The sequence below is a fragment of the Dipodomys ordii genome, unplaced genomic scaffold (assembly GCF_000151885.1).
Source record: "Dipodomys ordii isolate 6190 unplaced genomic scaffold, Dord_2.0 Scaffold82, whole genome shotgun sequence".
In the NCBI taxonomy this organism is placed as follows: Eukaryota; Metazoa; Chordata; class Mammalia; order Rodentia; family Heteromyidae; genus Dipodomys; species Dipodomys ordii.
This window is the reverse complement of record NW_012267298.1, coordinates 4165637-4192686: the sequence shown is the minus strand read 5'-3', so window position 1 is coordinate 4192686 and position 27050 is coordinate 4165637. Positions and strand designations below refer to the sequence as shown.

At 45.7% G+C, this 27050-nt stretch overlaps 1 protein-coding gene and 1 pseudogene across 2 annotated transcripts in view; one reads left to right on the top strand and one right to left on the bottom strand.

The window, feature by feature from the left end:
- Positions 1-27050, top strand: part of Asap1 (ArfGAP with SH3 domain, ankyrin repeat and PH domain 1) — a 297167-nt gene that overhangs the window by 28064 nt on the left and 242053 nt on the right. For both annotated transcript variants that reach the window (XM_013025186.1, XM_013025185.1), the window contains exon 2: positions 10164-10249. In XM_013025186.1, the coding sequence (XP_012880640.1) occupies positions 10191-10249 (59 nt within the window). In that variant the 5' untranslated portion in view covers positions 10164-10190. The remainder of the gene's footprint in view (positions 1-10163; positions 10250-27050) is intronic.
- On the bottom strand, positions 6913-7799 carry LOC105992344 (annotated as a pseudogene).

The window sequence follows — 27050 nt, the reverse complement described above, 5'->3', positions numbered from 1 at the left end:
GTACCTCTTCTACAACCTCAGCTCCTCACAGCCCTTTACCTTCCACAGCCTTGGCTTTTCACAGCTCTTTGTCTTCTGAGGTTTTCACTCTTCGTAGTCTTTTCTCCCAGCCATTCTCTGGAACTCTTCAACCTGTTGCTATTGAATTGCAGCCCTTGGAGAGTTTTCTGCTCTTTGTGTTCCCAGCTCACGCCACATTCTCCCTGTGATAAAGACTACAAGTGGACAATGACATACTGGAATGAGGCTTTTATTGGAACCTGGACTGTAGCACCAGGCAGACTACTACCAGGAGAATGAGAGAGGAACACTGTTTACACAGCCAGTGAGGTGGTTCTGGGCGAGGAGGTGCTCCTCTGCAGCCAGATTGGGGAGTGCTTTGAGTTTGGGTGGGGTCATCTGGAATAGCTGTAGGTGGGGATATCTGAAGTGGTCATGGCCAAAGCAAAGTCTCTGGGAGGCCTTGAAGAATGATTATCTGAAATGGCTGTGACTGAATCAGAGCCTTCTTAGGCAAAACTGGGGTGGAGTGGCAGCCAGGATGGTTGTGTGAAGTCTCTCTGGGCTGTTCATGACTGGTTGAAAGTCTCCCCTGGATTCTGGTGGCTAGATCTGTCGCTCTGAGCATCTATTAGGACCATCTACCACTGTAACAGGGCCTGAAGGAAGGGCCTGAAAGCTAGCTATGGAGCTAGCAACCAAATTTCTGCACCATACAGCTTCAGTCTTTAAAAATGAAGAAGGTGTGCTAGCAGCAAAGCTCTAAAATGAAATTAACATTCTATGTCAGAATATGTCTGACAAGTACTAACACACCCAGACAAATACCCTTAGGGAAGACCGGGTCCTCCTTATCTGTCTCAGTTCTGCACATGCCCTGTGCTGGTCTTCTCACACTTACATGGCCTCCTCTTCCTCCCAGTCACATTGCATCAAAAGTGCCATCATCTTTTATCTTACGGTAGGTTCTCCCTAAAGCCAGCCTGAGAAAATGCATGAGCACACGTGGATTATCTGGGAGGTGATCCAAGGAAATGTAGGTGAGGGCATGAGGAAGCATGACAGAAAACAGGGTTGCCACAAAAGGGCTTTTCATCCATGTGGGCTTCATTCTTCTAGGGGCCACTCAGTGTTGTTACAATCCAGGAACAAAGGCTGGAGTTTGTTCCTTCATTCCCACCCATCCTGGTCTGCTAGATGGCTTTGGGAGAAGGGCACTTCTAGCCTGATCCATGGTGGCAGAGACTGGCTGCTGTTGCTTGCAGAAGGATGTACCCACCTTTAATGACCTGTGAGCTTTGAGGCTGAATGTGTGGACATCATCTGTGTCTTCTGCAACTCTATTTCCCAGAGGAAGACAAGGCTCACTGTAGGGACCTTCATCACCGAGACGCAGTAGTTGGGTGAGATAGTCAGTGTTGCAATGTTAGTCTCCACTGTCCCTCTGTGAGTGCTTGGAAAGCCTCCCCTCCCAAACACCAGGCTGCCTGCTGCTTCCTTCTTCTGCTCCGTGAACACAGAGGACCAGCTATACAGATGGCTCTGTCCCCATTGTGCCCACACATCAGAGTTAGGAAGGAATCTTGATCATGCTGCTAAAATAGCAGTGCAACAAACCCCAGATACCACAGGTATCACTTGACATAAGTGCCGTTCTTCTCAGGACACCGTGAAGGAAATGTGTACTTTTTGGGGCACCCACTGAATGGACCCTGCTCTTGCTGGTCTTGTGAGGAGCAGACTGAGTATCTGGTAGGTGAAATGAGCCTGCCTCCTGGCATGCAACTCTTGAGATCACTTGCTTTCTCTCCTCAACTTCCTGAGACTTTTCTCTAGCATTCACTTTTTTAAAGATGCCCACTGTTTGCAAGATGCAACTGTTTTCAGAATGCCAAGGTTTGTTGTTGTTTTTAAACCAATAATAGCCTGTATTATATGGGTTCTTTTGGCACCAGAACCTTAAACAGAGAGTATCTCTATTTTACTAATCATGTTATGTTCTTGACATTTGGTTGAATTTAATTTCCAATATATTAATGGCTGAGCAGATATATTTCCCTAGAGCATGATGCTCATTATGGTATGCTTGAGCTAACAGAAAATAGCATGTGGTTAGCACTTAGAAATACTTGTGAGTCGTGTCCTATGATATCATATTCCACCTAGGCAGTATCACCACACTTCTTCCTGCCTGTGTCTCTGTGCAGATCTACACCACTCCAGCCACTCTTCTAGCCCTTTTTGCATTGCTTGTGCTATTCTGGACTTCTGTCCTGCCATTTGTACTTCTCTAATATCAGATGACATGCACACCACTGCATATAGCTATGGGTTGAGATGAGGATCTCATGAACTTTCTGCCTCACCTTGAACCTTGATCTTCTAGATCTCTGCCTCCCAAGTAGCTAGAGCCACCATGCCCAGCTATGAATATTTATCTTGTGCTGGAATTGGGACTAAAACTAAGGGCCTCCTGTTCTCCCTTAGCTTTTTGGCTCAAGGCTGGTGTTCTCACATTTGGGTCATACCTCCATTTCCAAAGAAGATTTATTACAGGAGATGAACCTCAGGTCCTTGCTAGCTAGACCTTCATAGGAGATCTTCATCCTTGCTAGCAAGACAAGCATTCTTCTTGAGCCATGCTCTCAGTTTTTATTCTTTTAATAACTGAAATTGATTATGAAGGCTCACAGCTCCTATGATCTGCCTTTTGCAGCCTGGGGAACGAGGAAAGCCAGTGATGTAGTTCAGTTCAGGTCCAACGGCCAGAGAATCAGAGAAATGTATGGTCTCCATTGTGGTCTATGTCTGAAGGCCCTAGAACAAGGAGCTTGAGCAGTCAAGGGCAGGAGAAGCTGTGTGGCCCAGTTTAAGCAGAACAAATTGACCCTTTCTCTGCTCTTTTGTTCTGTTTGGGGCCTTGAACAGATTGGATTGTACCCACTCACACTGGAGAGGGCAGTCTTTATTCAACCTTTCAGATATACCTTCAGCAGAAACAACTTACTGGCTATCCTGGCATCCAGTAATCAAGACAAGTTGACACATAAAATTAACCCTTTTAGTGCTCAAAAAGGAGCTTTTGTTATTAGTTCCCTGAAAATTCAGGAAAGGTTAGATTATTGGGCTGGAAAAATTGGATAAAGCATCCTGGAAGGGATGGAATTTCAACTGGGATTAGACAAACTAGACTTCAAATTTATTTGCTGAAATAGAAGTATAAAATGTATTTTGTCTATTTTTTAAGCCCCTGCTTTCCTAAGTACAGCTCCAACAGAACAGGAAATGATTGCATTGGTAAGTAGGAAAAGTGCTTGACATGATTTTATGGGAGGAAAATATAGTCAGTGAGGTAGCCAGCTGCAGATGACTGAAGGGGTCAGAACATACCCACGAAAGCAGTGAACCTCAATCCTCCATGAGACCCCTAAAGACTAAAACTCAATGAAGGTTTGAGGGTTGGCAGTGAAGAAGGGTTTATGTGCCATATGATTTGTGTTGCTACGTAGGCCTGGGTGGCATCCGGAGTGGCTGTCTGGAGTCGATGCTGGCATGTTATGGGACAGACTTTGAGGGGAAAGGCAGACACATGGGAAGTTCACATATGGATAGTTAATGGTGTTGGATTCTAGTTCACCTTAGTATGTAGTTGTTTCCAATCTTTCATCACTGGGATGAGAGGCGGTGGGAAGGACATGTTCACCCAGTCTTTAATCAAGCACCTGTTTATAGATGGTGTTGCTTCTTTGCCCATATCTTTGAGCAACTGCAAGTTTCTGCTCATAAGAAACATCCCTCCCGCATCCATGCCTGAGGCCGTTCTGGTTCTGCAGAGCTGCTGAAGGTGGCAAGTCGATGAATCAGCTTCCTTTCTCTAGATGGGAGCAATCCACCACATTCTCCACAGTCTTCTGAAGGCCCTAGTGGTAGCCATGTTTTACTTCTGACTTTCCCCTCATAAAGCCTGGTTATGACCATGAAATGAGGTAATCTCACATCAACACTACTCATCAGTTATCAGGGGCTGTGCAGTTCTATCCCCATGTCTTGAGCACATTATCTCATTGACTTTCACAGGGACTGAGCTATTGTGATTCTCCCAACTTTGAAGATGAGAGAACTGAAATGTATAAGGTCAAGTAGGTCACCTGGGTCACCACATCTGGGTTCTTTCCTTTTGTTCTGGAGGCCAACTGGTTATCTGAAAGTAAGTCAAGATACAAGATCTAGCAAAGGATGCATCATCTTTACTTCATTATCATCCAGTGCCCAGCATTTAGTAATTCTTTATGTTTATTTTTTTATAAAATAATAAATAAAGGTTAATTTTTTGAGATCAACAACTTTCTTGTTTTCTTGGCTTTGTCTTCAGTCAGCAAGAAAGGTCCAAGCCCATGAGAAGTACAATAGAATACTAGGTTGAATGAAGCTCGGTGTGCTGGTACACACCTGTAATCCTAGCACTTGAGAGGCAAAGGCAAGAGGAGCAAGAGTTTGAAGCAAATCAGTGCTGTATAGTGAGACCATGGCTAAAAGGCCTAAATTAAAAGGCTAGTAAAGAATTGGAGTCAGATTTAAATTTTTGCTGGGGCTGTAGTTCAGTGGCAGAGCATTTTCCTGGCATGTATGAGGCCCAGGGTTCGATTCCTGGCACTACAAAAACAATGTTGAATGAATGAGTGAATACAAATGGATGATTTTTTTCCCCTTACTAGTATTCTCTGGTTCTTAGAGTATCATGTTAATTGAACTGTATCCTTTATCATACCCTTGCATAAACCAGTCACAGAAAGGAAATGGCTTTAGAACTCATAACAGTATTTATTTTCAAATGCTGAGATAATAGTCTTTATTTTTAATGTCATAATAGTTTTTCAGGTACCTCGAGATTAATGTCATAACTGGAAAGAAATCATCTGTGTTTGAAAAAAAGAAAGAGTCTGAAAGCATACATGGGACTCAACCCACGTGTATGCATGAGCTCTGTGGGCCAAACACGGGCCTGGGAGAAGAGGCTTATGTGGTGCTGCTGGGTTGAGTTGAGGCAGCGAGGTGTGAACTCACCCTGGAGTCCCACCTCACACAGCCTTTCACACTCCGTCTCCCAGGAGGCTCAGGGCAGTACAGGGGTGCAGGTAAGGCTGAGATTCATGGCCTCATTTCATAAACAGGGACATGAGAGGCTCACCCGGGAAGGGAAAGTTCTGCTGTGGAGCAGGGGGAGACCAGAACCCTGGTTCTTTGGCTTAAAGCTCAGTGGTCTTGCCACTCCACTCAGCAGCTCCACCACCTATCAGAGGAATGGCCAAGCCTGGAGGTAGGTGGGGGATGAGGAAGTCACGTGATAGCACCGGTGGCATCTTATGTAGAGGAAGCCTGGCTTACAATCCTTGCATCAAACAGCTTGGGTCCGAGGCTCACTTCCGCCATGCACTGTCTTGGACACATTAATTCCTATGTCTGAGCTTGATTTTATGCTCTATAAAGCTGATTCATTATTATCTATCTTACCTCTATGCCTCTTTCTCTCTCTTTACTCTGCCTCCCTCTCTTCCTGTTTCCTTTGCTCTCTCCCACATCCCCTCTCTCTTTCTCTCAATCTCTCCTTCCCTTTCTCCTTCTTTCCTCCTCGCTCCCTCTCTTGTTCACTCATTCATGTGTGCACACACCCCATTTTTTTTTTTTACTATAATGGGATTTGAACTCAGGGCCTTGCATACTTTATGCTGCACATTCAGCATTCAGCCCTTTTATTTTTAGGTTATTATTTTTTTTAGAAATATTTAGTGAGGGCTGGGAAGGTGGCTCAGTGGTAGAGCGCTTGCCTTGCATGCATGAGGCCCTGGGTTCAATTCCCCAGCACCACATAAGCAAAAAGAAAAAAGCCGGAAGTGGCACTGTGGCTCAAGCGGTAGAGCGCTAGCCTTGAGCTGAAGAGCTGAGGGACAGCGCCCAGGCCCAGAGTTCAGGCCCCACGACTGGACCCCCCCCCCCAAAAAATAAAAGAAATATTTAGTGAATTTACTCAAATAGAAGCAGTTTAAAGGGCACAGAAATGAAATATTAGAAATCTATGTAAAAAAATCAGATATAAGTTAGTCAGCTCCAGACATTTCCAGTTAAACATTCATAGATATACATATTCACCTTTTTCTTTATATAGAGATAAATACATACTTGATAGGAAAATTCTGGAAAAAAGTCAGAAATATTAAAAATATACTCTTAAGTTTGAAAATGATATGAAATATGTTTCACAGAACAACACTACAAAAATTTAAACCCCTGATTTAATTCCATGATTTTCATCATGCCAGAAGCATGATTTGTTTTAATTTAAAAAAGCAGATATTGGTATCCTATCACATTGGCTTATTAATAATTAAGGCATTTTTTATCAGTATCAGTGTGCACAAAATTTTTTTAATATTACTTACTATGGTGTTTCAAACTTTCAAAGTCTTTTCAACATAAGAAAATAGCTGCATCCATGACAGTGTTTCATATAAAACACAAAAATTAATGATTGGTCTTTGTAGTTCTAGGAATAAGTCCTCTCTTATTTCCTCATGTAGTATAAATGATCTTCCTTTGCAGGATTGCAGTAAGAACAATAGTTCTTAAACAATGTGCCCAAATAACAAAGCATCCCAAAGCAGCAGGTGAACAATCTTCACAGTGCACTTCTACCTCATTGAGGTTGGAGCTGCTCCTTTTGGATGTTTTTCCATTTCAATGTGAAGTAGATTGCTATGAGTTTCATTAGTTGTTTTATTATGTGGCTTTTGAAAGAAAAATGATTTTGATTTTCCCCCCCACAGTTCACAGTTCTCAGAAGAGACCTATTTGGGGGAAATCATATAGTCCAACAACGTTCAGAAAAACCAGATGCTCCTTAGTAGATGAAATGTCTCAATGCAACTGTAATAAATAAGTATCTACATCCTTAGCTTATATTGCCAGTATATCCTGGAGCATAAGTAAGATGGTTTTCCCATTCCCACAATCCATTTAATTATTGCTTTAAAATCTTATTATTTCCATCATTTATAACTTCTGTTTTGGATGACAGTTCTGACCACCACCTTTTTATTACTGCTTGAAGCCAGTTTAGACCAACTATTGCATACTCTTCAAATTTGCTCTTAAGTAATGACTTCACTATAAGCAACAAGTCTACACAGCAGTGAGAACATACTGCTTTTCTTCCTGCAAACTATTGGTGAGCACAGGGAGGCAATCTACCACACCTCCAAGATCTTCTATCCTTACCAAATAAGCTACAAGTTCACTTATACTTCTCTTTATCTAGAATGTTAGAGCTATATTCAACCTCAAATTCCTGCTGAATAAAACTTGAGCCATTGTCTCATGATCCTGAGAAACCTCAGGGGGAAAAAAAAACCTACTAAATTTTGATGATAGGTTTTCTGTTTGTGAAGAACCAGCTGCACTGGGGTTAACCAAGTACATTGGACTATCACGGCGTAACTCTTCAGGCAGATGGCCTGCACAAGCCAGTTCATTTTCTTTATCTGCCATGTCACAGCCTCCACTTCTCCCTGTCCTTTTTGTAACAAGGATTTGGGAAGGGATGATAGACTTTCTGTCCGTGCTAGATCACCTTATGTAGTTTATCTGGGCTTTTCACAGTGTGTCCCACTGTTCTGTTTATGTAAGCAGCCAACTCTTTCAGAGATTTCTTAACCTTCTTCATGTTCTTCTTAGATCAACGGAAAGCTCCTCAGTATTATTACAAAAATTTTGTTTTTTTTAACATTGTGGGTTTCAGATACCATAATTACCATAATCTCTTAAACACCGGTGCTTCATGGTGCTGCAAAGTGCCATGATCGCGCTTGGCCTCCCAGGACAGCCCTCAGCCCCGGACAGCCAGGCCCGACTCGCAGTCATTCAAATGGGCCTGTACTTTTAAGTTATTTTTAAAGCAGCCTAAGAGACTATGATCCTCTTAGCCTGTCTTGTAACTAGGATTACATGCATACCACTGTACCTAGCCTCCCAGTTTCTGCCTGCAGAGGGGCTGGGTTTACAGACATGGGCCACTTTGCTTGGCCTCTTGGAGGACTTTTGTGAGGATCAAATTGGTACCACGTAATTCTATCTACACTCATTGTACTTTTGCTGGGTGCCTGGCTTTCTTTGTTTCTTTTTTTTTTCTGCCAGTCCTGAGGCTTGAATTCAGGGCCTGGGTGCTGTCCCTGAGCTTTTCTTTCTCTCTCTCTCTCTTTCTTTCTTTCTTTCTTTTCTCCTTCATTCCTTTCTTCTCCCTCCCTCCTTCCTTCCCTTCCCACCCTCTCTCCCTTTCTCTCTCCTTCCCTTCTACCTTACTTTCCTTTTCTCAAGGCTAGCACTCCACCACTTGGAACTACAGCTTTACTTCTGGCTTTTTGGTGCTTAAATAGATCCAAGAGTCCCATGGACTTTCTTGCTTGTGCTGGCTTTGAACTATGATCCTCAGAACTTGGCCTCCTGAGTAGCTGGGATTATAGGCGTGGGCCACTAATGCTTGGCCTGGTTTTCACTTTTTGCAACCAGAGTTTACATTCACTTTTGTGTATAAATTAATATTTTCATGTGTACTAGTTGGTTTTGCTGAATGCCCAAAGCCTCAGAGTTTCAGCAGTGATTCTGGGGGCAAGATGAGGCCAGAGAGCTGGACACACGTCAGACCATATTAAATGATTTCAGTGTTCATCCCAGAGTGTTGAGAAGCTACTGAAGATATTCAGCTGGAGGCAGAGAGGTGGGAGGTAACAAAATCAGGGTCATGCTTTCCACCTGTCACTTGCATATCAACCAGCTGGAAGGCATGAGCCTTACTTGGGTACAATTTTTTTCTTTCAAAACAAACATTAATTTTGGCATTTCTACGAGACTACTAGGAATTTGAACATTGTATGGGAATTTGATGATATCAAGGGACTATTATAATCTTTTGGAAGTGTGGCAGTGGTATTGCCATTATATTTTTATGAAAGACCTTATCTTCAAGATAGGCGGTAATAACTATGGAATTGATAAAATGCCTGGAACTATAATGTGCTGGGGAGGGAGAGGGTGTGGGTGGCTAAGATTGAAAATGGCTTGCTGGTGATTGGTGCTGCATTCGTGATGCAATTCTCTGTTGTGTGTGTAATAAAAGGAGAGAAGGAGGGGAGAGAGAGGAGAGGAAGAATAAGGAGGAGAAGAAGAAGGAGGGAGAAAGGGAAAGGAGGGGGAGAGGGAAAAAGAGAGAAGAGGGAGAAGGAACAGAAGAGAGAGAAGAGACAGGGGAGAGGGGAGGAGAGGAGAGAGGTTATTCTGATTTTAGCACTGGAGACCAGATTTCCAGAGGGAATGGTGGGATATGGGGGGGGGGCATCAGATGGAGGCACTGGCTGTGGCCCAGGTAAGAATGATGAGGCTTGATCCAGGGCTTTGTGGAGAGACCTAGAGGGAAATATTTAGCAAGGAAAGTAGCCATGACTAGGGACTGAATTGGCTATAGGGATGAGAGCATGGAGTTTCTGGCCTGCCTAGAGGTGCAGGCTCATCCCTGGGGAAGAACCAAGCAGGCCCCTGGTTTGTGATGCTCCCTGTGTATTGAAACCGTTCTCTTACCCAACACCTTTCATTCCAGGCTTCCTGTACTCCTTGCACTCAGCAATTAATTAAGCTTTGGTATGCATGAATTAATTTAAATCATCTCCCAGGTTCAGAGGGCCTGTCCTGGGGTATGTATGTTCATCTGTCTCTACCTCCTTCGTGGGGCTGGTTCTTTGGCCAATGGAACACCTCTGCCTTCCCATGGTCACCCAGCAGTGTCTGTCTGCCTGCCTGCCTGTCTGTCTGTCTCACCCCGCAGCAAGCTGTTAAGTTCATATTTAAGAGCCTTCGTGTAGAGAAGTTAATGACTTATAAATTGCTCTCCAACGTAGAGCCAGAAATAGAACGCCAGAAGGATCCCTGAGGCTTCGTTACGCAGACACCAATGGAGTTGACGGCTCCTAAGTGGGGTGCACAAGTTCTCCCTCAAAATATTGGACAGCCGTTCTGGTTCCTAGCGTGGCTCAACACCTCCAGGCAGGGACAGCGTTGGCCTGAGGCAGGGTCTCCCGCCCAGTGGATGACCTGTCACCCTCTCTCCCACCCTCCTGCAGGTCATTTTCGGATGTGACGGCTGAGACATGAGATCTTCGGCCTCCAGGCTCTCCAGTTTTTCCTCGAGAGATTCACTATGGAATCGGTGAGTGCGTTGTGTCCAGCCAGCCTGGCCTGGGAAGAGCAGAGGGACCATGGTAGGGGGGTGTGGGTGGAGGGTAGGAAGGGGTCAGAATGCAAAATGCCACAAAACACGAGCAAGGGAATCTGGCACAAACGCAATCCTCGTGATCGTCGGTGGCAATGAGCTAGCTGGCTGGTGTTTGTGGATTTTGTATTTTCTACCATAGCCATAACCCATGGCCTTCATTCAGAAGAAAAGTCAGGACTGCAAAGGTTCCAGAAGTCAGGGATATTGTTGGTGATAAGGACCATGATGCCACCAACAGTAGCAGGTGGCATGTTAGCCACGCCCAAGTCCCCCAGTCATGAGGCTCTTGGGAAACATTTCATTCAGCTCACCCACCAGTCCTGCTTACTACCCAGCTGCGTTTAACATCACTTTTCCCTGACCCCCCCCTCCCCGCTCCCCCAGCTGGGAAACCTTGCAGAGTCTGAGACTCTAAAGTCAATTGCAAATCAAAGTCAATGAGCCTGAAACTGACTTGCTGTATGACTATAGACAAACCATTAATGGGTTGTCTCTGTGTCTTGTTTCCTTATTCAAGCAAAGGGGGTAATAATTATTTATTTTAGTGTAGGTTAGATGTACAGAAAAGGATTTTGAATAATATAGGCACACAGAACACAGTGAATATTTCATTTTTAGCATGAAAATAGGTTTTTTGAGGGTTTGGGGTTTTTTGTGGTGTCTTTAGGATTTGAATTTAGGGCCTTGTACTTTGAAGGCAAGTGCTATACCATTTGAGCCACGCCCCTTGCTCTTTTTGCTTTAATTACTTTTTAAACAACATCTTGTTCTTTTTGTCCACACTCAGACCTCTATCTCCTATGTTTTCTGCATAGCTGAGATTACAGAGGTGAGCCACTATGTCTAGCCCATGAAAGTAGAGTTTGTTTATTCATTTATTGTTGGTTGTGGGGCTTGAACTTAGGGCCTGGACACTGTCCCTGAGCCTCTTTGTACTCAAAGCTAGTTCTCTACCATTTGAGACACAGCACTAAGTCTGGTTTTCTGGTGGTTAATTGGAGAAAAGAGTCTCACAGACTTTCCTGCCTAGGCTGGCTTCAAGCTGCAATCCTTAGATTTCAGCCTCCTGAGTAGTTAGGATTTCAGGTGTGAGCCACCAGCATCTGGCTGAAAGTAGGCTTTTAAAATATATTTTTTAAAAAGTTGTTATTCTAAAGGTGATGTCTATAGGGGTTAAAGTTATGTAAGTCAGGTTAATGAGTACATTTCTTTTTGGACAATGTCACCTTCTTCTTTATCCTCTCCCAGTTTTTCCCTCTGTCCCTGCCCACAAGTTGTATAGTTCATTTTCAACATAGTTTCTACTGCATACCACTGCTGAATTTGGTCGCCCCATGTCCCTCCATTTCTGTGTCCCCCCCACCACACCTTACCCTTCCCAAAGATGGAAAACAAACAAGTCAAAAAAAGAAAAGAAAAAGAAGAAAACTCTTATTTCCATTTCTTGGAGTTCATTTTGTTAAATATTATTTTGTATGATAGGCACATAGGAATTGTATTCCTTTCGCTGTTTAGAGTCATGTATAATTTATCTTGTATTTTATATATAGCTACTGCACATGAGAGAAAACATGCATTGTTTGTGAAAATAGTTTTGTTGTTGTTGTTGTTGGTTGTGGGGCTTGGACTCTGGGCTTGGGTGCTATCCCTCAGCTCTTCAGCTCAAGGCTAGTGTTGTGCCACTTGAGCCACAGTGCCAGTTCTGGTTTTCTGGTGGTTCACTGTAGATAAGAGTTTCATAGATTTTCCTGCCCAGGCTGGCTCTGAATTGTGATCTTCAGATCAGCCTCCTGAGTAGCTAGGATTATAGGCGTGATCCACTGGCACCTGGCGGTAAAAATAGTTTTTAAAGACCATTTGTTATTTGAAAATATCTTAAGTAGGAGAGAGTGGCAAGAAGCCAGAGTTGGGAGTCAAAACTGAGGCTGTTGAGTTGGGTCCTGGTGATGCTGAGATCTGAGATGACAGTTTAAGCCCAGCTTAGGCCAGGAAGTCCATGAGACTCCTATCTCCAGTTAATTGCCACTTGAGCTGTGGCTCAAGTGGTAGAATACCAATCTTGAGTAAAAAAGCTAAAGGACCGTGCCCAGGCCCTGAGTTCAAGCCCCAGCATACACACGTACACACATATACATACCACACACACTCACACACAAAAACACACAAAACAACAGCTGCTACTTCTCTTCTCCTCCTTACCTTGTGATTTTCCAAGAATGATAACTGTACTACAGTGGGTTATGATTTGAATCATTCATTCATTTGTTCACTCATGGTTTGAAATATCAGTTGCCTATACTTGGGTGGTGATGAGCATGGGAAGGCTCTAGTTCTGTGTTTCCCTTTCTCCTCTAGTGAACTCGGAGGTTGCCAGCTACTAAGCTCACACGTGACAGTGACAGACAAAACAAGGAAATCTGACCCCTCCTCTGCGGGTCAGCCGGGGTGGAACACTGCTGTCTAACTCTGGATGGAGTCTGCAGGTGGTCAGCTTGCCCTTGCATGTGGGAACTTCCATTTGTAGTCACTGGAGCAGACCTGGCTGTGTGGCTGGGCCCTTTATGTGTGTGTACCACCCGAGCCTCATTGGTGGCTGTCAATCTGTACCGTGTTGGCATTGACCTCTCCCACCTCTTTTTGACAGTGCCTTACTGGGGCGTGTCTTCTTCATGCTTTCTGTATCCCAAGCTTCCTAGCTGGTTCTGGTATATGAGTATTGTGCAGTAGACAGATGTCTGTTAGATGTGGCAGCAAGAGGTAGGAACGCAGACCTAGGACCTCCTGTTAAGTTCAGAGCAGCCCATGTATCCGGCAGCAGCGGGGCTGCTCCTGTTCCGTCACCTTCCGGGTGGGTGCATGACGTGTTTTAATGAAGTATGAGGTGAACACGTTGCATTGTCTATCAGAAGTGTGAGACACCCAAGGATTTCTTTTTAATTTAGCGGTACTGGGTTTGAACTTAGGGGCCCTGACTTTGTGAGAAAGGTGTTCTACATTGAGTCATACTTCTAGACCCATTTTTTTCCCCACTGCTTATTTTTTTTTTAATTTATTTTTTTGGCCAGTTGTGGGGCCTGAACTCTGGGCCTGGGTGCTGTCCCTCAGCTCTTCAGCTCACCACTTGAGCCACAGCACCACTTCCAGTCTTCTGAGTGGTTTATTAGAGATAAGAGTCTCATGGACTTTCCTGCCTAGGCTGGCTTTGAACCACGATCCTCAGATCTCAGCCTCCTGAGTAGCTGTGATTACAGGTGTGAGCCACCAGTGCCCAGCTAAGATCTTCAATTCTTTCTTTCTTTATTTTTGTCAGTCATGGGGCCTGAACTGTGGGCCTGGGCACTGTCCCTCAGCTCTTTAGCTCAAGGCTAGCGCTCTGCCACTTGAGTTACAGTGCCACTTCTGGTTTTTTCTGCTTATGTGGTGCTGAGGAATTGAACCCAGGGCCTAATGCATGCAAGGCAAGTGCTCTACCACTGAGCCACCTTCTCAGCCCCTCCACTGCTTATTTTTGATGTAGGGTCTCACATCCTGCCTGGGTGCTCACCTGGATCCAGAGTCTGGGATGTCAGGAGCACACCCCCACACTCAGCTTTTTTCCATTCCAATGGGGGACTTGTGGAATCTTCTGCCTGGACTGGCCTCAAAACACAATCCTCCTAACCTCAGCCTCCTTAGTTGCTCAAATTACAGGCATGACCCACTAACACCTGGCTGCCACCTGATGAATTTTTACCACCAAGAAACCGGTACCCAAAACAGGTAATGGAAGAGCAGCAGATCTCAACACCTGCCTCACACTCCCTACCGGCCTCCGTGTCCCCACTCAGTACAATGTCCTTTAGAGGTGGCAGTGATAGAGACCATAGACAGGGTGGCACTAAGGGGAGCAGCAGCAGTACCAACAGAAGCAGTAGCAATGGTGGCAGACGTGGCAGGCAGGAGCAGCAGCGGTAATGTGACGTGGAACAGTCAGTCAATCTGACAGCAGTGGACAGAGGCACCTCCCACTATGTACCAGGCATGCGCCTCAACTCATCTAATGCGCAGGAATCCCTGGCACATAGTAGGGATTCTACAGATGGTGGCGGAAGCACAGAGTGGTTAAGTAGCTCTTCCGAGGTCACAGGACTGTGGAAGTATGGATCTACGACTCAAAACTCCACAGTCTGCCTGCAGAGCTTATCCCAGAGCAAGGTTTCAGTAATATCAGCATGATACAGGAAGCTCTGTTCTCCTTGGTGATGATAACACTCAGGCTGGCAAGGGCTTTCTCACAGAATCAAGTTTTATTTCCTAGGCTTCTTTTGTTTGTTTGTTTGTTTTGTAACTGACAACTAAATTCACACAAAGTAGAAGCAGCAGGTGCCCTTTCCAGGAAGCATCCTTAAAGGAAAAAGGCCTGCTTTCCTGCTTCGTCTTTCCTTCTGATAGTAGGTGTGATGGCTGGAACAGAAGCAGCTAGAAAGGGACCATGAAGTAATTGTGGGCATGGGGGACCATGGCAAAGAATCAAGAGAGAAAAGGTCTGGGTTTCACAGATTCCTGTTGCCCTTTGTGGTTTTTTTTTTTTTTAACCCAAGCATTGGCATGAAGGCTGGAACACAGCAAATGGAAGCTAGCAGCCTGCTGTAAAGCAGCTGGCCTGATGGTCGGGGTTTTCCTCCATCTGTATGAACAAGCTGACCTGAGCTTTAGACCTTCCTTAGCCAAACCATGGGAAACTCTGCGGCCTCCTCCCACCCCCCCAAATGTCAAAGCAGAAGCCCTGTCATTACCCAGCCGCCGGCTGTCAGCCCAAATTGAATTTCCCTGCGCCCAGCTGATGTCCCATTTTGGTTCCAGGGCAGGGGTCAGGAATGCATGCTGCACATGGTGGGAAGCGTGTCCCCGGAGCCGGCCACGGACGGCTGACCTCTCCACTCCGCATTGCTGACATAGTTGGAAGGGTGAGGAAGCCGTAGGGTTCTGGATGGAAGAGGAGAAGGAAATGTGCTTTGGAAAAATAGTATTCTCATTCACCATGACAGCCCTTTGGATGTCACTGAAGCTGGTTAAAATTCCCCTGGCCCTTCCCCAGCTTTGCCGTTCCTCAGCTAGATACAGCCAGGCAGGAAGCTCACCCTAAATTTAGAGGTGGGAAAGATCAGCCTACACACTCCCTTCCCTGACGCCCTTCCCCTGCTCTTACCCCCTTTCTCTCCTTTCTCATTTTGTTAGTTCACTTTTTTGTGAATGCTGTGTGTTTTTATTCTGATGGTACTGGGGTTTGAACTCAGGACCTCACACTTGTTATTCTGACCTGTTACCACTTCAGCTGGGCCTCCAGCCTGGCCTGGCTTTTTGCTGGTTATTATTATTATTATTATTGGAGAGGAGTGTCTTGAGGACTTTTCTGCCTTGACTGGCCTCAAATTGTCATCCTCCAGATCTCTTCAGATCTCTACCACCTGAGGAGCTAAGATGATTCTTTCTGTGCTTGAATCAATTAACCCCTCCCTCCTCTTTTTTTTTTTAAAATTGTGGTGTGTGTGTGTGTGTGTGTGTGTGTGTGTGTGTCTTGAACTCAGGGCTTGGGGCTTTGTCCCATAGTTTTTTTGTTGTTGTTGTTGTTCAAGGTTGGTGCTTTGCCACTTGAGTCATAGGTCTACTTCTGGCACTTTGGTGTTTCATTGGCGATAAGACTAACTTTCCTGCCCAGGCTGGCTTTGAACAGTGATTCTTAGACCTCAGCCTCCTGAGCAGCTAGGATCATAGGCGTGAGTCACTGGTGCCTGGCTGGATGACAGACAGTATTGAGGAACCATTATACAGTGTTCCGTGGCAGCCACACCAATTTATTCTCCCACCAACAATAAGCAAAGGTTCCTATTTTTCCATGTCTTCCCCATGACTTGCTATTTTCTGTGTTGGGGACAGTAGCTTGTCTCCTAGGTATGAATGTTTTGTCAGTTTCCTGTTTAACTTACATCCTGTAGACCAATTAAGTAATTCCTGAGTATTTCTTTGAGCCTGTGGCCTGGAGAAAAATCATCCATAGTCATCGTTGCCTAGTCTTGGCCTTCAAGGCCGACAGAGTGTCTTAGAGAAAATAGATATGCAGACAGAACCTTTCCAACTTAATAGCGTGGCTAATAGTATCTCCTTAGTGTAATTAATATTTATGCCTTGCATACTGATTAAAAAAAAGTTAGCCAAGTTTTGTGCCTTGGTTAACGCATGCCAGGTACATCCTTTAAATGAATATGGGTTTAGGCCTAGAAGGCCAGAAGGGATTTCTCAATGGTTTATTGTATACTTGTGGGTTTTGTTGTTGTTGTTTTAATGCCAGTTTTGAGACTTGAACTCAGGGCCTGAGCATTGTCCCTTAGGTTTTCATTCAAGGCCAGATGTCTATGACTTGAGCCACAGCTCCCCTTCTGGATTTTTCTAGTTAGTTATAGCTAAGAGCGTCACGGGCTTTCCTGCCCAGGCTAGCTTGCCTCAGTCCTCAGAGCTCAGCCTTCTGAGTAGCTAGGATTATTATAGGCATGAGCCACCAGCCCATGACTGTACTGGTTTTAATGATTTGAAATGTGCTGTGAGCCATGGCTGCTGTGTTAGACAGGGCAGTATTACCTATCATGAATCTGTGCCTTAGCCACAGGGTAGCTGGTTAAAGCACGTGTGCGCGCGCGTGCACACACACACCACACACACACACACACACACACACACAGGCCTTCCCCCAGGGAGGTTCTTGTTCCTTGAGTCAAGAGCAGGGAATCTGTATTTTAACCATCTGAGGTTATTCTGATACGGGTACATTTGAGAAATACCAAAGCCTGTGCCTTCTTAACTTTCCCATCTGCCTCTGTGAGATGCAGAATAAGATAGTGGTGTTTTGTAATCTTCACAGTCAGAAGCTGGACAGTCAGCTGAGGACCAGGTGTCTAATGATTCCATTGGAACAGGAGAATTTGTGTTGTGGTGTAGTACAGTGTGCTAGGCCAGGAATGGTGGTGTGTCTGCAAAAAAGCGCAGTAGAGAAGAATGCATGGTCATAATACTTGTTGGTGATAATAAATAGCTATGCCACTCGTTTATGTATTCATTATACTTTTACCTAGAGTGCCCTCCTAATAAGAAAAGCCTTGACTGTAAAATCTCCTGTTTACTGTGTTTCCTGATTACATCAAAAGGATTGTGTGTGTGTGTGTGTGTGTGTGTGTGTGTGTGTGTGTGTGCACGCACACGCACATGTGCACATGCATGTGTGCTAGTACTGGAACTTGAACTTAGGGCCTGGGCACTGTCCCTTAGCTTGTTCCACTCAAGGCTGGCATTCTACCACAGCTCCAACTCTTTGGTGTTTAACTGGAGATAAGGGGCTCATGGATTTGTCTGCCCCCGCTGGCTTTGAATCACAATCCTCAGATTTCAGCCTCCCAAGTAGAATTACAGGCATGAGCTCCCAGTACTCTCTTAATAAGAGAAAGGCCTGGCTGCAAAACAGTATGACTGCAGTGGCCTTACAGCCTCCTATTTACTACGTCTCCTGATTACATCAAAGGAGTACCATTGAGATGTGTGTAAGCACCCTTAGGATGTGTGCATCACAATGAAATCACCCAGTACTGCAGTTTTCAGTACCACCCCATCATTAAACCAAGCATGACTGTCTAAGCCCGTCAGCACCAAGTTAAAAGCAACGATTACCTGTGGAAATGCAAGCTGAAGCAGAAGCTCAATTAGTGCATTACTCAGCCATTCTTCTCCCTGCACTGGACATAAACCAGCCATCTGGGCATCTCTGGGAGGGATTGAACGGCTGTAATTAGGAGCAGAGGCTGTGTAGTTGACCTGGATGGGAATGCTGGCTTCGCCCTGAAATTGACTGTGTGGTCCTGGGCAAGTTTCCTTATCTTTAAAATGGGTACAACCCTATCTCCTACCAAAGACAGTGCGCGTGAAATGCAGTGCTTGGTACTCTGCATAAATCAGTCACAGCAGCAGAAAGAACAATTGTCCAGAAAGAAATGCACTGATTACCTGATGTGTAACTGTCATCCCTCTGTATATCACGTTTATAATAACAATTAAACATTTTCTAAAAGAACAATTAGAGTTAACTCTGATCATTTAGCATGAGCCAGGCACATATTCTCTCTCTTCAGCACTTGCTACTTATTAACTTAATTAAGCCTTACAGCAACCCCAGGAGCAGAGAGTATTGTTATTTCTGTGGTAAAGATAAGCTGAAGCTCCTGGAAGACCAGAAAATTATTCAAGGTGGTTTTGGTGGTAGAATGCAGAAGGAACTCGGTTGCAAGCAGACAGGCTTGGAGCCTTCCCCTCCTTTCTATTTTCTTTTTTTCTGATGGTACTGGGGTTTAAACTCAAAGCTTTGAGCTTGATAGGGAGGCATTCTACCCTTTGTGTCAAAGTGCCTACAAGCTCTGGTTATTTTTGTGATAGGATCTTGCTTGGGCCAGCCTGGACCTCAATCCTCCTATTTTCACTTTATACCACTATAACTGGGATGACGGATGCGTGGCCAGCTGTTGATTGAGTTGAGGCTTCAAGAATTTCTTTTTTGGCTTGGGCTAACCTGGATCTGTGATCCTCCCTCTTTCCACCTTCCAAGTAACTAGGATTACAGGCGTGATTACTGGCACCTGGCTACAGTTTTTCCTTCTATACACTATGTGCTAATTATCCTAGATTTTAAGGAAAGCCTTTTAAGATGAACCTCCTATTCCCCCCTGTCCTATACCCTGCTTGTAGTCATAGGCCCAAATGTCAGAGCTTTGGAATCAACCTATAAATCAGCTGAGCTTCCAGGAAGAGCATTTGGCCTAACTTCTCACTCCCAACTAAAACAAATTTTCTAGCCTAGATTGCTGCTTGTCCCCTTTGTCTCAGTGTCTCAGACAGTCCACTTAGCTGCAACCAAACCTAGAAATGTTTTTAAAGATGTCCTTACGCCCACGCTTTCCCCAGTTCATCTCCAGTCAGATCTTACCCTCCAGTCTCTAGTCCCAGAATCTTAAATGACAAATTCTTACTCCATTCGGATTTGCACAGGTCCCTCAAACTTAGTATAGATTGAGCAAGGCTGAGCCAAAAATCTGAAATCCATAGTGCTTCAAAGTCACCATTTAAGCACCAACACGATGCTGTAAGTGAAAAATTCTGCATCATGAAAATTTATGCCTGAGATTATTTTTTTAATTGTGTGAAACTGCCTTGTAGCTGTGTTGATTGTGTGTTTATGATAATACATGAGTTTTGTATTTGGACTTGAGAATCATAGCCCTAAGATACCTCATCACACATATGCAAATAGGTCTCAAACCCAAACGTTGTATATGTTTTCTTAAGTTATCTTTTTGCTGCTATGACACAATATTTGAGAAAACAATAAACAAAGGAGGTAAAGTTTCTTTTAGGTCACAGTTTCAGAGGTTTTGGTCCATGGTTGGCCTGTGATGATACAGAATCCTGGAAGAAAAGTGTGATGGAGGAGATTACTCACCTAATGGCAGCCAGGAAACACACAGCAGGAGAGAGGAAGGGTCTGGGGACCAGAAAACCCTTGAAAGGCCCAGATCCTGTGAATTCAGGAGGCTCCACCTCCTGAAGGCTGAACTCATCAGTGAACAAATCCATTGAAGTGAGCACCCTCATGAGATAATAGCACCAACGGCTAGGAACCAATCCTTCCACACAGGAGTCCTTTGGGGGAAAACTTTATATCCAAACCCTAACAATTTGAAATCCAAATTATGTCTGGTCCTCTTGGACTACACAACCTGCATGTCTAACGTCATCCTCCTTTTCCCTGACACTGTGCTGTGCCCCTGTTTAACCCTCCAACGTCCCCAATACCTTCTGTGCATTTTCCTTAGGCTGAAATCCAACAGTCCCACCCCTAACCATCTCTGTACCCAATCAGCTCCAAGAATCTTCTCTCTTCCTCACCATCTGGGACTCTCCTGGCTCGGGACAGCTCCCTGCTGTCCCTCTATGTATAAGGCCCCTGTTCCTGCATCTCTAGCCCCTGCAATGTCTTGCCCTTATGTCCCACAGTTGTAGCTATTCCTTCAAGTTCCTCATCTAGATCTTACTTATCCCCTGGCTTTTCTTCTCTGTGATATGTTCTCCTTAGTGCTGTAACATTCTGGATTGACTTGTCCCCTTCGATATGTCTGCCACCCACACCAGGCCACAAGACCACCTTGTCTGCTAGTGTTAACTGCTCCAGTGTATAGTGTCGAGCCACATGTTATGTCCAATAAATAGGTACCGACACCTCCAGCTATTGGTTGAAATGAGCTTTCTAGAATTTTCTGCAGGAACTGGCCTTAAACTACCATCCTCCTGAATAGCTGTAATCATAAACTCAAGCTACTTTACTTTTCTTCTTCTTTTTCTTATTGTCAAGGTGATGTACAGAGGGGTTACAGTTATATAAGTAAGGTAGTAAGTACATTTCTTGCCAAACTTGTTACCCCTTCCCTCATTTTCTCCTACTTTCTGTTGCCCCCTCCCTGACCCCTCCACCAAAGTTGTACAGATCATTTCCAACATATCATCTTGTGAATATTTTCAATTTTTTGACATGTGATTTCCAAAAGCCCTATACTTACCAGCACAATTACCCCAGTAGACACATCTTTGCTTCTCAATCCTCAAACCAGTTCTCTGAATTGATTCCCATTGGTCCAACTTGGTTCACATTCCTTGTCTTGAACCAATCATTGTGGATCAAGGGATGGAATATTCTAATAGGACAGGCCTCAGTCACCTGATCATGTTCAGAGTTGAGGATGAAGTTGAAGGTCAGCCATATAGGAATGAGTGGCTTTGCCAATGGGAGCTGGGAATACATTCACCAGAAAAAGGGGTATTGAGATGCTGGGAGGCAAAACAACAAACAGCCAACTTCAGCACTCCATGGGGTGTTTAAGAGTCTCTACTTTTTGTTTTTTAAATGAGCCCTACATGTAACCCCTCCATGAGTCACCATGTCCGTCTCACTGTGGAATTGGGCGGGCCATGTCTGAATAAGGCAGGAGGCTCGGATGCTCTCCACTTTTACCTGTGGCTCTATTGTGCAGCTTAGCACACCATTCGTACATTGACTCTTCCCCGACACAGTTCAGATACAAACTCATTTGTGTGTCACAAAGGGCAGTCTTCACCCTGAGCTCTACACCGGGCAGGTGGCCAGCGCTGGAGCAGAGCCACAAACCTCAGCCCTTCTCATGACACCAGACTGCCAAAGAGATCTAGGCCATCCCTTTCCTCCCTTTTACATTTCTTGGTCCTCTTTCAGGGGCAAGTGTTGGCTTAGGTCCCTGCTTGGTTCCTTCTCCGATGTGGGCGGCATTAAACCTGGATTCTTTTTTTTCTATTGTAATGCTATCTACCCATGGAGAAACTCCTCCTTCTGACATACTTTGCTGCTCTGTGACCTTGAGCCCCAACTTTCTCCTCCTGGGCTAATAATACATTCCACAGATGGTTGTGTTGAGGATGAGACCAGCGTCTCTGACCACAGTGCTGGGCACATGGTAGGGTGTGTGAGGTCCCTCATCCTCTGGGCTGGCTGTCTTAGGCAGGCTGACTCCCCCCCCCCCTCCGCCCCGTGCGTGTCCCTGGTAGTTCTGAACTTAGAGCCCCCTGTGCACTGGAAATGGTTTCTCTTTCCCAGAGAAGCTCAATGGCTGCTGGCTGGGGAAAAGTCGGAGGCTTGAGCTGAAGAGAAGAGAGCAGATGGGGCAAGGTGTCATTCCTATGTGTTAGGATGAATAAGTGCCTTGTCAGCCCATGTATTGGAAGGGGAACCTGGTAGAGAAGGAAGACACATTTTATGTGACACAGGGCTTTTGCACATGCCAGTCCTTCAGGGCTGCCTTTCCCACCCTTAACCCCAGGTCTCGGTGAACCACTACCTTCCACTACCTTTCCTCTCCAGTCACCTATTATTTACTGTGTTTCCAGTTTTGAATGTAACATACTGGATGACAGCATTCTGTTTTAGGATGACAATTGATCATATCATCTGTGTCAGTGAATTTGATGACTGTTCTTGCTCTGCCTCTCCTCCATCATAGCAGTTACTTCTTTTTTTTTTGTAGCAAATATTTATTAAGTACCTGTTATTTTGCTAGGCATTGCTCTAGAAGATGGTAGAGGAGACAAATAAAAATCAATTAATAACATTAAAGAACAAGCTGGCAGGGTGCCTGTGGCGGTTAGCTACTCAGGAGCCTAAGATCTGAGGACTGAGGTTTGAATTCAGCGAAAGACCTGAGGAGTAGCCCTTAGGCCCTGAGTTCAAGTCCCTGGACTAGCGCGCACACACACACACACACACACACACACAAAATCAAAACAAAAAGCACATTGTGACTTTTTATCCCCCCCTCCCCCCGTGTCTGTCTGTCTGTCTGTGTATATACACTGGGGCTGGGTCAGGGACTCAGGGCCTGGGTGCTACTTCTTACCTTTTTTTTTTTTTTTTTTGTGGTTGTGGGGCTTGAACTCTGGGCCTGGGCACTGTCCCTCAGCTCTTCAGCTCAGGGCGAGCGCTCTACCATGTGAGCTACAGTGCTACTTCCGGTTTTCTAGTGGTTTATTGGAGATAGGAGTCTCAAGGTCTCTCCTGCCTGGGCTGGCTTTGAACGGCGATCCTCAGATCTCAGCCTCCTGAGTAGCTAGGATTACAGGCATGATCCACCGGCGCCCGGCCCTTCTTACCTTTTTCTTCTCAATTCTACCACTTGAGCTACAGTTCCACTTCTGTTATTTTTGGTGGCCAGGTAGAGATAAGAGTCTCCTCCTGGACTTTCCTGCCCTGGCTGGTTTTGAATTCCAGTCTTCAGATCTCAGCCTCTTGAGCAGCTAGGATTATAGGTGTAAGCTACCAGCACTTGGCTTTGAACGAGGTAATAAGCCAGGGTAAAGAGAGAGAAGGTATTGAGAATGGAGAGGGAGGAAGGTAGGCAGAAGAGGAGACCCTGTGGATTTAGACCTAAGGATAACCAAACAAACATGCAGAGGTGTGAAATCAAAAGGTGTGAAGGAAAATGGCATGTGCAAAGACCCCAGTGTGGGCATGTTACTAGAATGGCCGCAGATAGGCTGTGGTGTGGAAGAGGAGGAAGGTTGGAACCGGAAGTCGGGTGAGTGTAGCGTCAGACTGGTAAAGCTTTTAGCCCACGCTTAGGCTTTACGTCTTCCCAGTGCCTTGGGAACCACCATTGCACAGTGGTGCTAGGACACTGCCACTGCTGGCCAATACAATAGCCACAGCCACAAGTAGCGACTGAGAAGTTGACGCGTGGCTTGTCCCAATGAAAACATGCTGGAAGTATGAATAGATTGGTTTTCATAGACTTCATAGGAATAAAAAAGAATGTAGAGCCGGCGCCGGTGGCTCATGCCTGTAATCCTAGCTACTCAGGAGGCTGAGATCTGAGGATCATGGTCAAAGCCAGCACAGGCAGAAAAGTCTGTGAGCCTTTCATCTCCAATAAACCACCAGAAAACCAGAAGTGGTGCTGTGGCTCAAGTGGTAGAGCACTTGCCTTGAGCTGAAGAGCTGAGGGACAGTGCCCAGGCCCAGAGTTCAAGCCCCACGGCTGACCAAAAAAAAAAAAAAAGAGAGAGAATGTCAATGGTTACATTCAAAATTTTTCCACTCATGACATAGGGACAGGGTAATATTATGGACCTAGCTGGTTAAGTGACCTATATTATTACTGTCCATTTTGTCTGATCCTGTTGACTTTTCCCTGGTAGTTGCTAATGACTTGTGCATGTGTGACGTAGGCTGGCCTCTGTCCCTGATGGAGAGCTGTGTCCTGGGGCTACCTTGAGCCTTTGCTTTGCCCTCTGGGTTACAGTTGTGTGTCTACACTGGTCCTGAATTACCAGGACTGTATCTGCTTGGCCACCCCTCAAGGTCAGCAACAACTCTCTACCTGGGGCCGCTAGGTATAGGCTGTTCCCTGGATGCGGCATCCTCGCCTGCTGGTCCCTGGGGCCAGAGTTAACATCCTCCCAATATCCCTCAGCCAGCAGAGGACCAGAGTGGAGGAAAAGGTCCTGTATGTAGCGTCCTTGTCTTCACGGGCACAAATGTAAGGCAGGCACTATCTCCCCACACCCCCAGTGCCTTTAATATAACTTCCAATGTTGGCTTCCTTCTGGTCCCTGACACCTCCTCAGTTTGTCCACCTGGGGTCACTTCCCAAATAACCCCCCTACCCTCAGAGCCTTTCTCAGGCTGTGCTACCGAGCTGTGCTACCCTAGATAGATTCTCAATAGAGGGAAGGGGCCGACTCCCCAGGACATCAGGGGCCGAGCTGGGGTGAGGCTGCAGGTGGCAGACTTCCTGGCTGGTCTTTCTGGTCTCTGGACCTCTGAGCACAAGGACAAGGAGCATGGACACTGGGTGTGCCTGGTTTGGGGTGTGGCGTCTTGCTAGTCCCAACTGCTGCCAGCGGCCACACCCAGAGGGACAGTTGAGTCAGCAGCTGAGTCAGTGGGGCAGTGGCCCAGAAGAGTGCTGTCCTCTTCGGTCCACCTGTTTGTGGGACCGAAGGGATGTCTCTGAGCAGAAATGCGGGGCAGTGTCCCCCAGGAAAGTTGATTATTAGTGTCATGGATTTTCTGACTACTTCTAACTTCAGATGATCAGGGTTTTTCACATCAAGCAATTTCTGTAATTCTTCCTTCCTTTCCCCCCACTCCCTCTCCTCTTCTCCCCTCCCCTTCCCTCTCCTCTCCCCTCCTCTTCCCATCTCTCCTCTCCTCTTCTCCTCTCCCCTCTCCGTTTCCCCTTCTCATTTCTCTTCACCCCTCCCTATCTCTTCCCTCCCTTCTCCTCCCCTTCTTTCCCCTCCTCTTCCCATCTCTCCTCTCCTCCCTCCCTCCCACAGTGCCACTTCCTGTTTTTTGGTTGTTAATTGGAGATCAGAGTCTCACAATCTTTCCTGCCTGGTCTGGCTTTGAACCACAATCCTTATATCTCAGCCTCCCAAGTAGCTAGGATTACAGGTGTGAGCCACCAACACCTGGCTATTTTCTGTAATTCACTTTATTCACTGTGATTCAAGGATTCACTTTAATTCTGACACTTTCTGATTTAGCACAAGGATGATCGTCATAAGTCCCAGAGGTTACCTGGACTGCTGACCAACCAGCTATGAATCTAGGCCCCTACACTCCCTCTTCTCACGGTCAGTGATTTCCTAGAACCACTGACAGGACTCAGGAAAGCACTTCCCTTTCATGAGTGCTATCTTAGATCCCGCACAGGAAGGCTACATGGGATGGATGCCCAGGGTAAGGAGGGGTAAGAGAAGAGAAGCGGCACTGTTCAGCCCACCAGGCATGCTGCCTTCCCAGCCATCACTGGGCTCCCAAGCCTGGAAGCCCCATGTATCCTAGGATGCAGTGAGAGATAAATCATTGGCTACTGGCAACTGAAGGCTTATCTGCAACCCCTCTTACCCCAAGATCCTTCTGGAAAGAATTTGCTCCTCCCCAACCCCAGTGAATCAGGTACGTAATTACTCAGAGATGACAAGAATTTTGGGAGCTGTGTATCAGGAATCAGTGGCAAAGGCCAAATACACTTTTTATTATACTACAATCATATTAATTTATTAATGAGATCAGATGAGCGAGTGTGGACAAAACCATGACTGGTAACTTGCCTGTATCACGGCATGCTGTATGTTGGCGTTCGCTGAAAGGAAGAGGCAAGGAGGGACAGAACCTCTGAGTGTAGAACCTTTGAGGTGTATTCATTCATTCATTCATTCAACAAGCTTGTATATAACACTTCCGGTATGATCTACTCACATTGTGTCGCAGTCAAAGGCAGCTTCACAGCTGAGCCTTTTCAGCACCAAAACTGGATATGTCTATGGCCAACTTAGAAGCTCCTCCTGGCTTTTGGAATAATGACTCAGATACTTGCTAGGATATCCAAGACCTGCCCTTGAACCCTCCTAGCCTCGGTGCTCACTCCTCCTTCCTCCTAGCCTCGGTGCTCGCCCCTCCTTCCTCCTTTAAGCCTGCTGTCATGGCAGAGCTGTCTTTGCATGCACACACAAATATCTTCCGCCTGTGTTTCAGGTCCTTGTGTGTTGGATCTGCTGTTTCCTCTGCCCTGAGTGGCCTTTGCCAGGCATCCTGCTTGCTGGCTTCTGCTCTTTGTAGACCTTCTCAGTTTCCTTCTCACTGCCCTGTTCCTTCCCCCCAGCTCACCCGGCCTAATTTACTTGGCACTCGAGGCAGTGAATGGGTGTACATTGGGTATCTGATATTCAGAAGGAACTGCATAGTTAAGGCCACCAGAGTGGTGGCTCATGTATGTCATCCTAGTTACTTGGGAGGCAGAGACTGGGAGAATCTGGTTTTGTGGCCAGCATAGCAAAAAGTTAGCAAGGACACCCCCCTCCTCCCCATCTCAACAACAAAGCTGGGTGTGGTAGTGTGTGTCCATAATCCCAGCTTCTCAGGCCGATGGGCGATAGGAGGATCATACCATCTGAGGCTGCTCCCCACAGTGGGGGAAGTAAGACTCTCTCCAAAAAAAAAAATAAATAAAGAGAACAAACTGAGTTGAGATGGTTCAAGTGGTAGAGCCTAGCACACCTAGCAAGTGCCAGTCCACGAGTTCAAATACCATACCCAAAGGAAAACGAGAAATCCTGCTATTAGCACTGACAACAT